General features: G+C 40.0%; 1 protein-coding gene across 3 annotated transcripts in view; it reads left to right on the top strand.

Annotated features, from left to right (window-relative positions):
• Positions 1 to 17,036, top strand: part of adcy7 (adenylate cyclase 7) — a 72,219-nt gene that overhangs the window by 52,105 nt on the left and 3,078 nt on the right. For 2 of the 3 annotated variants that reach the window (XM_022196920.2, XM_051960075.1), the window contains exons 7-25: positions 443 to 554; positions 913 to 1,040; positions 1,399 to 1,557; positions 4,134 to 4,266; positions 5,313 to 5,501; positions 6,044 to 6,087; positions 7,367 to 7,426; positions 8,409 to 8,486; positions 11,139 to 11,208; positions 11,323 to 11,420; positions 11,631 to 11,715; positions 12,980 to 13,117; positions 13,267 to 13,320; positions 13,818 to 14,014; positions 14,411 to 14,522; positions 14,648 to 14,806; positions 15,715 to 15,861; positions 16,054 to 16,161; positions 16,320 to 16,419. In XM_022196920.2, the coding sequence (XP_022052612.1) occupies positions 443 to 554; positions 913 to 1,040; positions 1,399 to 1,557; positions 4,134 to 4,266; positions 5,313 to 5,501; positions 6,044 to 6,087; positions 7,367 to 7,426; positions 8,409 to 8,486; positions 11,139 to 11,208; positions 11,323 to 11,420; positions 11,631 to 11,715; positions 12,980 to 13,117; positions 13,267 to 13,320; positions 13,818 to 14,014; positions 14,411 to 14,522; positions 14,648 to 14,806; positions 15,715 to 15,861; positions 16,054 to 16,161; positions 16,320 to 16,419 (2,171 nt within the window). The remainder of the gene's footprint in view (positions 1 to 442; positions 555 to 912; positions 1,041 to 1,398; positions 1,558 to 4,133; positions 4,267 to 5,312; positions 5,502 to 6,043; positions 6,088 to 7,366; positions 7,427 to 8,408; positions 8,487 to 11,138; positions 11,209 to 11,322; positions 11,421 to 11,630; positions 11,716 to 12,979; positions 13,118 to 13,266; positions 13,321 to 13,817; positions 14,015 to 14,410; positions 14,523 to 14,647; positions 14,807 to 15,714; positions 15,862 to 16,053; positions 16,162 to 16,319; positions 16,420 to 17,036) is intronic. The other variant, XM_022196998.2, reaches the window with a different exon arrangement.

Raw genomic sequence — 17,036 nt, 5'->3', positions numbered from 1 at the left:
CGACATTATGCCAACATTTGCTCCCCTTTAGCTCCTTGGATGTGACTCATTTTCAGAGCAGTACCAATAGACACAACTTACATGAATGTCCAGTGTTACCAAACCTCCATCTTGGAGGCCAAACCTGAAAACCATAGTGCAGGTTCAGCTACCCCCACTGATTTTCAGCAAGACTGACCTTTATGGACTTTGGTGGATGCTGTGATTACTGTGGCAGTCCAGATTTTACAATGCAAACTGCAGTGAAACATGAAAGTTTGGGTTTTTCATTTTAGTGTGCAGAAATGTATAAATATTTCCGCTAGTAAAATATTCCTTATATAACATGTTACAAGCAGTTACATGTAATGCCTTATGTTACTTGTCAAAGCAGGTGTTATTGATTTAAATGTGAATGTTTTTTTGCATTTTGAATCTTTGTTGACTCATTTCTTTCTTTCAGTATTCTCTATGCGGACATTGTTGGTTTCACCCGATTGGCCAGTGACTGTTCTCCCAAGGAGCTTGTCATTATGCTCAATGAATTGTTTGGAAAGTTTGATCAAATTGCCAAGGTGCGTTACCACTTAGAGTATTTTCTTGTCAACCTAATTAAAAACAATAACACTGACCTCCAAGCTCAGCTTGCAGTTCAAAGTGTGCCACTTAAATATTTATACTCGCGGTAATCTAATGATTAGAGCAAGTGGGTTTGTGGCAGAAAGATGCCTGCTTAAGATCCTCATTTTGGAAAATCTAATTCTGGCAGTTCAGCAAGGAAACACTACTTTCTAATCAAGGCACCTAAACCTTCATAGCGCAAGACTGATGCTCTATTGAGCAGTGCCTCGCCATTTGCTATTTTTATAAATAAGTTCCTTGGTTTCATAAAGCGGTGTTTTCAGGAGCTTTCTTCTTTCTCAATCTTTAAAGGAAAACGAATGTATGAGGATCAAAATCCTTGGAGACTGCTACTACTGTGTGTCTGGGCTGCCAGTCTCACTGCCTAAGCATGCCAAGAACTGTGTCAAAATGGGCCTGGACATGTGTGAAGCCATCAAGTAAGTTGGTGCCTCCCATCGTCCTTAGCCCTTTTATGTAACTAGAATGTATTAGAAGCTATTTTTGTAACGACACAGAGCATAGTGTGGTATATTTATCTACAAGGGTGGATTATAGGGTGAGTTACTTTCAGTCATGTGTTTGCTGTACTGCTAAAATTGTTCAATGGATCCCTGACCATGTTTCAATAAAATCAAAATGTATTTGCTTTTTATATGTTTTATTATACATACTGACAGAGACGGTATGAGTTCACATAGCCATATCCTGAAAGAATAGTAGATTACACTGTTATGCCATCTTAAACACGGTTATTGTGCCTTGCTGAACTTTATAATTATTGCTAAACTCCCCTAGGCAGGTAAGGGACGCCACGGGAGTGGAAATAAATATGAGAGTGGGCGTTCACTCAGGCAATGTGCTCTGCGGTGTGATTGGCCTTCGCAAGTGGCAGTTTGACGTGTGGTCACATGATGTCACGCTGGCCAATCATATGGAGTCAGGAGGGCTTCCAGGGTAGGTAGTTTTAATTGTGCATCTGCTTTTGTTGCATCGCCCTTCATACATACACAAACTATGGTTGCTTGATGTTCATATTTCCTTACTATTACCACGAAACATTAAAATTACACACGGCATTCCTCACTAAATGTTATGTTGTAATACGTTTTTGCCAAATGCCATTTAATCATATTTATTAATATTGTGTAATATCTATAATGTATTGTAAATTTTCAAAGCGATTAATTGTGCTTTATTTTTCATGTCAGATTTACGAGTTGCGTTTATATTTCTGTTTTCGATCATCCACTCAACAAAAATATAAACGCAACACTTTTGTTTTTGCTCCTATTTTTTATGAGATGAACTCAAAGATCTAAAACTTTTTCCACATACACAATATCACCATTTCTCTCAAATATTAACCAATCTGTCTAAATCTGTGATAGTGAGCACTTCTCCTTTGCTGAGATAATCCATCCCACCTCACAGGTGTGCCATATCAAGATGCTGATTAGACACCATGATTAGTGCACAGGTGTGCCTTAGACTGCCCACAATAAAAGACCACTCTGAAAGGTGCAGTTTTGTTTTATTGGGTGGGGGGGCATCCACTCCTCTTTAATGGCTGTGCGAAGTTGCTGGATATTGGCGGGAACTGGTACACGCTGTCGTATACGCCGATCCAGAGCATCCCAAACATGCTCAATGGGTGACATGTCTGGGGAGTATGCTGGCCATGCAAGAACTGGGACGTTTTCAGCTTCCAACAATTGTGTACAGATCCTTGCAACATGGGGCCGTGCATTACCCTGCTGCAACATGAGGTGATGTTCTTGGATGTACGGCACAACAATGGGCCTCAGGATCTCGTCACGGTATCTCTGTGCATTCAAAAGGCCATCAATAAAATGCACCTGTGTTCTTCGTCCGTAACAGACGCCTGTCCATACCATAACCCCACCACCACCATGGGCCACTCCATCCACAACATTGACATCAGAAAACCGCTCACTCACACGACGTCACACACGCTGTCTGCCATCTGCCCTGAACAGTGTAAACCGGGATTCATCCGTGAAGAGAACACCTCTCCAACGTGCCAGATGCCATCGAATGTGAGCATTTGCCCATTCAAGTCGGTTACGACGATGAACTGGAGTCAGGTGGAGACCCCAATGAGGATGACGAGCATGGAGATGAGCTTCCCTGAGACGGTTTCTGACAGTTTGTGCAGAAATTCTTTGGCAATGCAAACCGATTGTTTCAGCAGCTGTCTGAGTGGCTGGTCTCAGACCATCTTGGAGGTGAACATGCTGGATGTGGAGGTCCTGGGCTGTTGTGGTTACAAGTGATCTGCGCTTGTGAAGCTGGTTGGATATACTGCCAAATTCTTTGGCTTATTGTAGAGAAATGAACATTCAATACACCAGCAACAGCTCTGGTTGACGGTCCTGCTGTCAGCATGCCAATTGCACGCTCCCTCAAATCTTGCCACATCTGTGGCATTGTGCTGTGTGATAAAACTGCACCTTTCAGAGTGGCCTTTTATTGTGGGCAGTCTAAGGCACACCTGTGCACTAATCATGGTGTCTAATCAGCATCTTGATATGGCACACCTGTGAGGTGGGATGGATTATATCGGCAAAGGAGAAGTGCTCACTATCACAGATTTAGACAGATTTGTGAACAACATTTGAGAGAAATGGTGATATTGTGTATGTGGAAAAAGTTTTAGATCTTTGAGTTCATCTCATAAAAAATGGGACCAAAAACAAGTGTTGCCTTTATATTTTGTGTTGTTTGTATATATGTAGCTGTGGCTGTTAATATTTCCAGTTGCATACATTTTGCTGTCAAGTTAAAACATATAAGTGAATTACAGGAGATGATGCACAGTACAACCCTGTAATTCTGTACTGTCCTTTTGTCGTAGTGAATGTTCTTTTTCAACAAGCAATGCCTTATATTCTGAAATAAAAATTTATGTTGGGATATTTGTGAACTTAATGAAACAGATATATTGACTTCCAAAGAGTTAATATTCAAACTCGTTACAGGGAGTAGGCTACACTTCTTCACAACGAAGAATTTCAGTCACACTGATGAGAGAAAATTAGAATACCTTACATTTTTCAGTAGTAGGCTTTGCCACTTTATTCCACACTTGTCATTTTGGAGGTTGCAGTTTTGATACAATGTGCTTCTAAACTATTTAACATCATACTGAGAAGTGTTTCTGCTATGTAGACAACCCTCATTGACATTAAAGGGGCAGACATTATAACAGAAACCACTGTCAGTATAGTAAGCATAATTCAACAGCACCACAAGCTACAGCTTTCAGAATGACCATCCTGATAAATTTTCTCAACACAATGAATAGTGATCATTATGACCTCCATGAAATTATGGTTCATTTCCAGACTGTTTGAGATTACATTGGTTTTAGCTGGATGTGCTGCATTTAGCTTAATAAACGGACAACTGATTGTGTATAATTACATAAAAGGAATGGCTGAATAACTCCAAGCACCACTGAGAGTGTGCCATACCTAATATTAAATAATTTCTTTCCCTCATTTGGTCAGACGTGTCCACATCACAGAGGCGACTCTGAAGCACCTGAACAAAGCTTATGAAGTGGAAGAAGGCAACGGCCACCTCAGGGACCTTTACCTGAAAGAGCTCAATGTCCAGACCTATCTAGTCGTAGATCCACGGGTACGTTCTCTGCCTGTCTTCCTTAAAAAAACTGAGAAGGAATGACAGTCATTTTATAATTGCTGGTATGATAGCAGAGACTGATAGTACAGTTATCATAATGTAAATCATTTTGTAACCTTTGACTGCATATTTTGTGTATTTTTAACAGGATATCACTTTTATCAAAGAACCATATATGGTACTTTTGTGTTGTAGACCAAATGCAAAGTTTGCTCTTGGTTTCTCCCAAGCAGAGACAAAGAAATTTCTTTCTTCCCTGATTTCAGATTTTTTGTTTTACACAAAGATGACAGGTTGGGCCACACACATTACTTCATCACATTAGATTTTTTTTGTTAGTTTTGTTTTTTGGCTACACATTTTATTTACATTCTTGACTAGCCGAGATGCATAAATTGCTCAGATTACCCTTAGATGTTTGATGCTATGCTATACCATTTACCAGTGATTTATTACCAAATTGATGCATAGTGTTAACAACCACATTTGTCAAAGCAATGTGCAATAGCAATCAAATTTGTAGGGCTGGCCCGAATAGCAATTTCTGGGCTCCAGATAATCGGCCCGATTAATGACAAATATCCAAATATTCTGTTCGGTTCTAAACAGCCGACGGGTCCAGCCCTACAAATTTGGATGCCTCATTCAGATCACCTCAGAGCAATCTATTTGAATGTTCTTCCATTTCTCCAAAATTCCTGTAAAACCTGTTGCAGATTTAACCCATAAGAACCCAGATCCATTTTTCCTTAAAGGAAAATTATGTGGGATATACCACAGACCAAGTGGACCACATAGACTGGGGCACTCAAAGTGGTTGTTCCACTGGTGTCACCGTGGGTTCTTATGGGTTAAGATAGAAGCTTTTTCTTTTAAAATCTAAACTAGACCGTTGCACTGGCATAGCAGAGGTATACTGTCTCTGAGTATTTTGTAAACACTTTTGTGATTTACTGTAAAACATACACTAAATTTTGCACTAAATGCTTACAATGCACCATAAGTGTACTCTGAATTTTACATGTGTTTGTGTACATCTTAAGTCTAAGGACCCATCGCTGAACACGCGCAGTGTGGCCAAGCCTCGGGTGAATGATGGTCTGAAGATGCGAGCATCTGTTCGTATGACGCGTTACCTTGAATCCTGGGGAGCTGTCAAACCTTTTGCCCACCTCCAGAGCCGAGAGGGCTTTACCCCAGACACTCTTGTCAATAACAAGACACGTTTCAAGGTAAGCTGACTTGATTTTAAATGTTTGCTTGATTGTTGGCCGGCACAGGGACTCGGTGGTTAGCACTGTCGCCTCGCAGCTACAAAATCCTGGTTTGCGATACCAGCGTGGTATCTTTCTATGTGGAGTGTGCATGCTCTCCCTGTGCATGCATGGGTTCTCAGTCTGGACACATGCTGAGGTTAATGGGTGATTATAAATTGCCCATAGGTGTGAATGTCAATATGCTTGGTCATACCCTGCCTTCGCCCTCAGTGAAATGGGATCGGTTCCAAAGGGATGTTTAGCTGTGGCTGGAGCTCTTCTAGACTTTAAACACTGGATGCTTATAAAAGTTTAGGCAAGTTTTCTGTTTAACTAGTAATAGCTTTTAAGAGGTAAGAGAAACAAAATGCATACTGTGGCTGATGATGATAATTGTCTTTAGAGAGGTTAATCTATTTCCAGATTTCAGTCTGAGATAACTGGAATTCTGTTGGGTGAGGCCTCCAACACTCATATTTACATATATTTTTAATGGTGAATTCATGTGTTTTTTCCAGGACATTCCTCTGCGACCAGCCCCAGGCAACAAGTTCACTGAGAGGTAAGACAAGTCTGAGCTTCTACTTTAGATATGTATTAAATTCACATCTGGCTCTAACAGAATGTGAAACTCGACATGCACAAAAAGTGTTTTCACACAGATTCACCTTGGTCAGTGTGACTACCCTGTTACTCAGTAGCATCTTGATAGTTATTGCTTCTCTTGCAAGGAAGAGTGTTTGCCAGCAACTTTCGCAACCAGGACTTTCCCATCTGTTTATGAAATCTGAACTTATCATCTTCGTAACACATTTCCTTTGTAATATTATGTGATATGTGTGTCACAACATTTGGTATGAATTTTTTTCGCAGTGAGCGCGTTATTGCCAAAGTTTTGTTGTACACATGGAGATTATCATATTGTGTAAGATGTATTTATGTTATTTTGTGGAAGACAAGATTTTTTTTTTTGTGGAAGAGTGTGACTTGTGTGCAATAATTATGAAGGATGTTAGCCAACTTATTTTATACAAGGTTTTTCTTCCTAATCACATTGCCTTATGCTTATTTAATTATGTGAATGCATGATCCATATAACATCCATTTTATAGTTTTATCCAGTATGATTTGCAGTGAGCATACAGGCAACATGTTTAGTATCTTATTCTGTGGGTGTTGAGGAGTTAATCTCAACCAGCAGTAAAGATTTACTAACTAAAACTGTCAGTGTAGTACAGCTTTGCTGCTTTGGCAGTTATGCCTGCAGAGTGGTGGGAAGGATGAGCTACATGACTAGCCCTTTCATTAGCTTCAAATAATGCATAGACAAATTGATTACGGATGTAGCTTATAATGCCTAATTCTTTCTGCCCATCTGGCACAGGCGGTAAGCAAACAGACAAATGTTTAAAGTGTAGCTACTGATTAGTGGGCAGGACTCACCTACACAAACAGTGTGGGCTGGAGTAATGTTATTAGAAAAGATAAGTGTGTGCCTAAAAGCACATTCCACCCTGGGAGAATGTAGGTCTGTTTTATCTTGGAAACTGTTAATTTCATTCATGTATTCACAGTCCACTAAAGCAGAGACAGCAGCTGGTGAACATGAGATTGAAGTGTCAGTGAAATGAGGTGCACCCACGCAATCTTGAGGACATTACGCAGCGGAATACATTTTCCTGTAAATTAAAGTAACAGTTGTGATTGCTCTGCTCTGGCTAACAAATATATAGCTAGTGTCTAGTTTTTCACAATTATATTATCACATTTCCTGTGGGGGTCTTTTTCACTGCTCTGTTGTGATGAATGTGTGTTTGTGTCTTACTGTTGGACCCTGACAGCTTTGATGAGTCTTTTGAAGAACCATTCTCCTTGCCCAGCCCTCCGTTCAGCAGCTATAAGTGAGTGGGGCCCTCATGGCCTGCAAGGTCCTCATTCCTGTCAGTGCAGTAGTTCTTAACCCTTTGGTTTGTCACCTTCAATCACTAAAGAATGGATGCTTGCTCACAGCCACTTGTGTAAATGCAAAGGATGGTAAGCTTTAACTGCAGAAAATGCCTGTTTTTAGTGTTTACCTCATTTTAAAAAAAACAATGCAACTTACCACCCACAATTGGTTCTGCAGAAAGAATGATTTAAATGTTGTCAAAGTGATTTATTTTTGTTTCAGTATAAAAATGGCTATTCTTCTTCTCAGTAATTAAAAAGGAATATAGAAATTCCACTATGAATTCTAATATAATATATTCTAGTAATATTTAATTTTTTTTTTTTTTTTTGCTATTCTGTGGCTCCCTCACACTCTTCAAAGTTTCTATGTCGTGTCCTGACCTCCAGGGTGAGAACTACTGCCTTAGTGAAGAGCCTTGCTGTCCCAAGACTAACCTGAGCAGTGGTGTAACACTGCTGTTTTCTCACCGCTTCTATCTGCTACCTCTTTGTAACAGGCCAATGTGTGAACTCAAAAGCCCTGTAACCTCTGTTAGTGGACTGACATGCTCCTATTAACACTCATCACTGATTGGGGCTTGTGTATATCTGGGTCTGTGCATCTGTGTGAGTGTTTCCTTCCTGAAAGCATAGGGGGTTTCCGAGCAGAAGCACGACAGAAACACTCCCACCGAATCCCACAGAGATCATCTAACACGCAGCATTCTGCATCCGGCACACTCCCTCTATGTAACTCTCTCACAGGCACAAACCATATTTCTCTTTGCTCACTAATGATCAGAATGGCTTAACCAGGTTGCCTCCAAGCACAGCTAAACTGGACCTGAGTAACCCGCATGACCTGATCTGGTTTGCCAGCGTCTGTTCCAGTCAGCCTGCGTGTCTTCGTGTCTGTCTGCCTCTTCCTAATTGTGTCTGTGCTTTCTGGTTCAGGAACAAATCCCAGAAGAGCAAGTTTGATGAGGAGCTGCACAATGAGATGACCACTACCATAGATGAGCTTAGCAGCAAGTAGGTCCAAATTACAAGTCAAATCACATTTTATGTAGTTAACTAAAAAATGTACTTGCTATATTTTATAGAGTGATGTATTGCAAATTGCATGAAAAAATGTGTTTAAAAGATACAACTGCACAGAAAATCTTTGCTGCACTCATTGCTTGTCCTAATCAGTGATAATAAAGTAAATATTTGCTTGCTGTGGTGTTACTTGTGGTTTGCAGAACCCCTATAATTTGAAATGTGATAAATTTCAAGTTAATTCAAGTTTAAGTTGTTTGTTGCATGTACATAAGTAGACTGAGTTACCAGGTGTAGGATGCAGGTATAAGCTGTTTCAGTCAGCTCTGTCCTTCCTTGATCTATCTGAATGTTACGGTTTTCTTTACGATGGGAAACGACAACAACAACCTACGAGCAGCAACCTGCTCACACTAATAACTGCAAATTTTGCTAAGGATTTCAATCACACAGTAAGGCAGACCTGCTATTTTTTTTCTGTGTTCATTTTCCTGAGAGTGCTTATGGCTCTGCATGTAATTATTCTACCGGTCACATTTTTGGAGGACACCAAAGTCTATAGCAGAATGATAGTGTGCTGCAGTCAGACCATTATGTACTACAGAATAGACTGACGAGCAGAGACTCAGATGTAAGTAGCACTATAGGTGGTCATTGGCTCACATTACTTGCGGCTATTTCATTAAAGAACATAAAAGCATAACCACAACATGAGTTGACTTACTTAATGGATCACCTCATCCAATTACTTGATTTCTGCCTGAGACTTGCCAGATAGAATTTAGTGATGGTGGTGAAGACAGCAACCCCCATGACCCCACACTACTGCACTGTATCGCCAAACTTTGTTATTGTTTTGGTTGAGATAGCCCTCGCAGCAGAGATTACATACTGTTCCTTTCAACAGAAAGAGACATCTGGAAAAAGCTCTGTCCACACATCTCTGTGAGCAAAAGCCATTACACTTGCCCTGCTTTTGCATTCATTTGTTTCCATTTTTTAAGTATTAACAAATTATTCTTACATTATGAGGAGGTTTGTGCTGGTTTTAATGCAAATGCAATTTTGTACTAAATTGTGCACCAGAAATAGACTGTGTTGCCTCATCAGTAGAAGCACAGCCATAACCCCCAACCTTACTTTTTCATTTTTACCAGAGAAGAGTTTGAGTCCTACAGGTTGTAAAACGAGCAGATAAATTTCAGGGTCATGATAATGATCCGTTTGGATCAGTAGGGTTACAGAAGAATTGTTTTTGTTGGTAATGGGCAGAAATTATAAATGCAGTGCTGTGTTTCTGTATTTTATTCACCATGATCTACGAGCACCAGGGGACAGTATTATATAGGAAGCTCAGTATAGTCAGGATATCTTTACTTTATCTGGCTTCACTGAGCTTAACGACGGCAGTGACGCAATGTTTACATAAAGCTAGTTAGATAATCAGCAGTCAACCCGTTGAGCTACACATTTCTCAAAAGAATAACAAAATATGATCCTGAACCAATATGAGGGAGTAAAAAGTATAATATAGCATGAAAGCAACACGGTTGGTGCAGCTAAAGCCAGGAAAGGAAGCTGAAGAGAAAAACTTCTGACTGTGTGAATGCTCAAGCTACCAGGCATATCAGTATCAATGCCTTCTCATTAGGGCACAAATAGATCTGCATAAAACTAGGTTACAATGGTTTATTTCAGTAAATGTGTTGCTTTGATCTGTACAAGCCAAGGCCTCCTTGTTCTTCAGTTATAAAAAAGAAAAAGTGAAAGCTACATCTTCTATAAATTAAGTGCTGTAAAAGAAGGCGCTAAAATCAAAAACCATAAATACTGTACATAAATACTCTTCTTATGGTGTATCAGACACGTTTAGCCTTATTCTTTCAGCTGCAACCCTAGGAGTGTTAAATGGTGTGTAAACAAGTACAGAACAAATAAATACACATAATTCAAACTGATAAGTCAGCTTACTTGCATATCTTGTAAGGCCAGCATGCGCCAGGCTTTGCTGCTTTTTTGCTCTCTGATTTAGAATTCTATTACGACACAAAGGCCAATAGAACAGTGAAAAGGCTTTTAAATCTCTTGCTGTCAACTCATATGCTCATAAAGGGAAATGTTTTAAATGGTCTTGAAAACTTCTCACTGTCCATGCAGAGCTGTACAGAATCTTGTAGGAATTGAACAGTAGGCCGGATTTTGTATGCACTGATCTGCTATGTGGTTAGGTGTGCAGCATAAAGCACCGTGCTGATGTATGCTAGTAAGCAGTGGAACATCATCTAAGCCCAGACAAACCAGAATTCAACGTTAGGTCAACTCACTAACCTTAAGTCCCGGTGCACAGTACAGACTTCGGGCCTTTTACACTTGTTTATAGACTTAACCTCATTGCAAGTGCAATAGACTGCACCTTTTCACATCTTCTTTTCAAGGTGGTGCTACTGTGTCAAGTGTGAGCCCACAAAGAGAAGTCCAGCAGCTGTTACTGCCCTGTGTGATTCAGTGCTGATTTGCCATTTATAACAGTCACAGTACAGATGTTAAGCTTGCGACCACTGAAGTGTAAAAGTCAGAGCAACTATTAATTCATTTTTCCTCCTTTGTTTTTCTTACTTGTTCCTCTACGTTCCTCTCTCTCAGGCAGTGGTCAAAGTCTGAAGAGAGTAGCAGTTTAGCTCTGTGGTTTCCAAAGAAAGATCTGGAAAAACAGGTTGGTTGGACACAAAGAGGTCATTAAAGCATTTCTATTTCTAAATTGTTGTACATATCAGCTCAGTCATTCTAATACTGAACAGGAGATGTGTTGTATTTTTCCTCTTCTTAGTACCGAGCACTGGATTTGCCAATGTTCAAATACTATGTCAGCTGTGCCACCTTCATCTTCCTCTGTATCTTCTTAGTTCAGATGTTGGTCGTAAAGGAGTGAGTATGTCCAAGTTTACCAGTTATTTAAAACTCAGTTGTGTTCTCATCAGTGCAGCTGGGAACAACAGACAGTTTGCATCTTTTTTCTTTGTTCTATGTGTTTGAAATGTAGTCACCTGGTCTTACCAAGGCACACTATGAACATCGCATTTGCTCTGATATAGACAGGAAACGATTTCTGATATGCACTGGTTTTCTGTTCCTCAGTCGAAAGAAGCTCGGGATGTCATTCGGAGTGTTGGTTTGTGTACTGCTGCTGACGCTGGCCATCTGTTTTGCAGGTCATGTGCAGGTCAGTGTGTTAAGCATTACAATCACATTTAACATTCAGCTGTTTATGGGATTTGGTTCAAGTTTCATTTTTGCCCAGTTAGCATCTGAGATTGAGTCCTGTATTACATCATTCTGGCCTGGCCCTGTTCTGCATTACATATGTATGACTCACAAGTGGTACTGAATGAAATAAATTTTCTTGTGTATGAGAAGAGAAAATTAATTGTGACATCCTTAAAAGTTCATTATATTGCTGTTGTCGAAAGGCCACACAAGAAAACACAGTTTTACTGCAAGCCTTCAGGAAAAATGTAATTTTATTTTTAATACTGGTCTTCCTTATGGTTTCACTCTGTAATATGTGGTCTGTGTTATTCAAGAAGCAATGCAAAGATGAGACTTCTTACATTTTAAAAAATAGATTGAAGACCATGCAATACACTTGAAAACTCCATAACGCTTTCTTACTTTGTGGTGGAATTGTTGCTGGTTAAGAAATAACCTAAAATCCCAAAGTAAAACACAAAGGCAATTTGAGTTCAAGCTTTGGTTGATTGTCTACCTGCCTTTTTTATGTCAGTGTAAAGAAGCAGGATTTAAACACTGAAATATTGTTTGAGGAAAAAATATTTTATTTGACAGTACATGAGGACAGCATTTTCATGTTTAATAATTGCAGTTTTTCAACTGGAAACATGGACTTGATATTATAGTTTCATGGTGGTTTTGTGATTACACAGTGCAGAGATTTAGGCAAATCATGTAAGATAATATCAAGGTGTCTGAACAATGGTCATATTTTTTTACTGCAGTTAGTGAGAACAACAGAAATGATCATGACAGCCAACAAGTTCTGTATCCTTGCATAAGAGGTTTATAGGTCAAAAAGACACAGACTTGTTACAATAGGCAAGTGCCTGGTAAATTAAGGCAAGGTGGAAGAGGATGTGTGTGGTGTATGTATACAGTATGTGTTTCACTGGGCCAAAATTAGTCAGTGTGAGAATGGAAACGTGTCATGGAAGCAATCTCCTGCATTCACTGGGCTGCAGCTTTCTATAGAAGGCTACCATTCTGACTTGACAGATGACATCTGACATTCAGTGCTTGACAGGCAGCGATTTCTACTCTCAGACAGATTCCTTCACTGCAAATAGCCAGCTGTGATTCACTCACACATGTTGTCTGGACATGGATGGCTGCGCTAAAGTCACATGCTTCTTGTACCTGTTTGATTCCATTCTTTCTATCTTTTTTACCCTCAATGTCTTTATCCTCCGCAGCGCCTGTTTCCAGAGAAGCTGTCAAGGTGTCAGTGGCTGCCAGCTGTGTCTGAGGCGGTGGTTAAACGGCCATGTGTGCGCCTCCCTCTGGCAACTATCACCACTACTGTCATCATTATCTTGGCAGTGTTTAACCTGGTAAGACTATGCGTACATGTTGAGTGCTAAGACAGGGCCATTATATACTCTATTTTGAGCTGTGCTCCACTTCATACTTGCCATGCTAGACTTCAAAGCACGCTGTCCAGTGGATGCTTGTCAGTCAGATTTTTTTAACCCCCTTGCAGTGCTTCATCCAGACGCAATTGGATGAAGATATGGCTAACCACTTCTGTCTGCCTGTGAGTGATGGATTTATTAACTACAGATAATAAACATTACCAATATTTTATCCTTGTAAGCTGTCACATTGAGGCTAAATTTTGACTGTCTTATCACTTATAGATATTAATTAGATGAACCACATGAAGAATATGCCCCCATTAACCTGCCCCACCCAACCCAGTCACAGCACTATAATAACGGACACTTACTTCATGCTAAATGCATTTAATATTTAACAAGTGAAATCAATAAACAGAATTTTAATCACACAAAAACCAGCATTCATATTAAAAATTCATTTTCTGTAATGGAGCTAGAATTAATAATAACCTCTTGAAATGTCCTAATCTGGGCCTACGACCACAGAATTGTGTGTTACAATGTGTTACAACACCTTTTTATCAATTGTTTGCTCGGTGCTCATGAATGCTAAATAGGGGGTTGTTAATGGATTTGTTGCCTCTGTTATTTATCACAGTTCTGATTTCATTTCTTCACTCTTTCTGTCCCTCAGTACTCTGTGTACTGCTGTATCTTATCACTTATTGCCTGTGGAGTCTTCCTGCGGGTGAGCTTTGAGCTCAAAGTGCTGTTCCTCACCGTGGCCTCCACAGCATACTACACCATCATCCTCAGCACCAGGAGGGACCCGTTTATTGCCTATGAAAGGTTCCTGTATGCTCAGATCAATGGCAGCCGGAACTACAGCAGGTGGGAGAAAGTAAATCCCGTCGCATCTCTGATAGTGTTTCAATGGTGTGGTTTCCTCATCTTGAAAATGTTCCCTTGTATCATTAAGCAAACATACAGGAGAATTATTTTATGAGATCCTCTTGCACCCTCTTGATTAACTTTTTTAAAAATTATTACGTAAATTACAGCAATCCAAAAGCCGTGAGCTCCCAGTAGATCATGGATTTCATATGAATTCTTTAAATAAACCAATTCCCAATTATTACAATGTACTAAATAAATACAATTAATGAATTCAAAAAAGATTAAAACTGCTTTTCCCTTACTATTATGTGTTGACACAAAATGGCCATCTCTGACAAGTGTAATTGAATGTGAAGATCTGGATGAAGAGTGTTCTTGTTTGTTCTACAGTGGAAACGATACTTACGTCTTGAACTGCATAGGGCTGGTAAAACACCCCCAAGTTATGAGCTGCATATACATCACACTGTTCCTGGTCACCATGCTCATCATATCCCAGCAGGTAATAACAGCCTCTGCCTTTTCCGTCTCATTTTATCCCTCACACCCCAGAGCAGACAAACTAAATGCATGCATCGTACCTTTTTTTTCATTTTTTGACGCTAACTAATGTGTTTCTGCTCCCAGAATGAGTCCTGCTTCCGCCAGGACTTCTTGCTAAAGTACAAGAACCACACAGAGCAGGATGAGATCGAGACCAGAGAGAACCTGAACCGCCTGCTGCTGGAAAACGTGCTGCCAGCCCACGTGGCAGCGCTGTTTGTTGGAGAGAATAAAAAGAACGAGGTGAGATTCTTGCAGTGTTTTTGGTTGGATCTCTGTAGCTAACAAGCCCACTTCTGGCTATGTAGTGATTGACTGGTGATGAAGACAAATGCTGCAATGAGAAATCAGTGAACCATGTAATATTACAAGTCAGTTTAACTGGTAGCAAAAGTCACATATTGATCAGTGCTTCTTTGAGTACAACTGTGACTTGTTGATGTCCATTCAGTTGAGTTTTGCATTTCTTTTAAGTACAGGGTGACCGTTTTTTAAATAGTTTACTTGTTATCATGAGAGAAGTCCAGTGTCTCCTGTGAGGTTTAGGTGTTCTAAAGATGTTTCATCAATATAGCAAGATATGTAGCTCAGATCAGCTGTAAAATTAATCTAAGTAAATCCTAATATCAGTGGGTGCAGTATCGATGCTCAAAGATATCAGCAAAGAGAATTTCTTGCTGCTGATTCACTCATTGATATTGTACACATTTATCAAGTTATCACTATCAATCATTTTATTGTGGTGGTGAGAAAAACAGATCATCGCACTGGGCAGCATAGTTTAACAAGAGTGGCTCTGATGCCTCACAGTATTGTGCTGCTTAATGCTGCACAATCCCAGTTATGCCAAAGCTCAGGTGATGGTGTGTGAACACTGAGGGACTTGCAAGGAAAGACTCCCACAGACTACAATCGTTTTCTCTGGCAAGGTTTCCTCTTTATTCGTGAGTTTTTAAGCATTTTAGCACAAATTTTTATGCCCATTTTAACTCTCAAAATTGTGTCCAAAATATAGATTGTTCTTTTGCCATCAACAAAGTAAGTAGACTGTTTGAGAGTAGAACTTTGATATGTAAACTTACCTGAAAGGCCAACTATCCTGCTCTGTGTGGTAAAAGTATGAACCGTTGGTTTTGTGTTTTTCCCAACAGGATCTCTACTACAAGTCGTATGACTGTGTGTGTGTGATGTTCGCCTCAGTGCCAGATTTCAAAGAATTCTATACCGAGTGTGATATCAACAAGGAAGGCCTGGAATGTCTGAGGCTGCTCAACGAAATCATCGCTGACTTTGATGAGGTCAGGAACGCAAAGAAGGAAAAGAACTTGTCCCTCAATTCATTACCAGCCACTTGTCTGAGATACAGATTTCAAATGTTGACTGTGTGGATTCAGTATTTGTTAATGACAGCAGGAACAAACAAATAGTAAATTAAAGGTTGGGATGATCCCATTCATTTCAATTCATTTTAATATCCTCAAACCCAACAGCTGCTGTCCAAACCAAAGTTCAGTGGTGTGGAGAAGATCAAGACAATTGGCAGCACTTACATGGCGGCTGCAGGGCTTAGTGGGACGCCTGGTCAGGAGAACAATCAGGTGAGGTAGCTAATGCTCCAGGGTCAGACTCTGAGCAGAACAACTGTGTTAACTGTTTCCAAGCACACCATAAGCACACTTTTCAACCTGTCATTTAAAAAAGAAAAAAACTAATAATGAGGCTGTGAAATGACATGACTCTAACTGCGCTCTTTTAGGATAGAGAGATTGGGATCATGGTGGAGTTTGCCATCGCTCTGATTGGCAAGTTGGATGGCATCAACAGACATTCATTTAATAGCTTCAGGCTTCGTGTGGGTGAGTGTGCTCAGCTGCTTGCCAGCTTCAGCTGGACTTCTCATTGACTGCGCACCGCACAGCATCTGAACTTGTTTCCTTGGTTACACTGCACATGATTGGCATATATGTAGTGATCTTACAGTTTAACAGAGCCTCTAGTAGAAGTGAAAAATGTCCTTATAAATTTATGTCCTGTAACCTTTGGCAGAAATGTGTAGTGCCTGCTTTATGATGGTAAACTTGGCTACGTCAAATAATACATGTATTCCTCAAATGAAGAGACAGAGACAAAAGCTCTGTGAATATCAGAGAAACCTTAATCCCTGTGTGCTGTGTCAGTAGTCCAGACAGTTGATTCTGCACAGACACAGATAAAAGTTTTGGTTAAAACGTTTGCATTTTTTGGGAGATAAAAACTTGCATAAGGCATAAACACTGAAACATTTCACCGAGTGGCATAAATCTTCTTTATCAGACCGCTGTATTTATCAGCAGCCATGTTTAAATGCCTTGAAACACATTACAATAACATGCATTCTGTGCTTATTTTTTAAAAGTCTGTGGCACAGACCTTTTCTCTAACAGTGACAGCACAACCAGGCTCTGAATGCGTTCACTGATTTTTAAGATGCATT

Source organism: Acanthochromis polyacanthus, chromosome 2, assembly GCF_021347895.1.
Source record: "Acanthochromis polyacanthus isolate Apoly-LR-REF ecotype Palm Island chromosome 2, KAUST_Apoly_ChrSc, whole genome shotgun sequence".
In the NCBI taxonomy this organism is placed as follows: Eukaryota; Metazoa; Chordata; class Actinopteri; family Pomacentridae; genus Acanthochromis; species Acanthochromis polyacanthus.
Note: the sequence above shows the minus strand (reverse complement) of the source record. Positions and strands in the feature narration are given on the sequence as shown.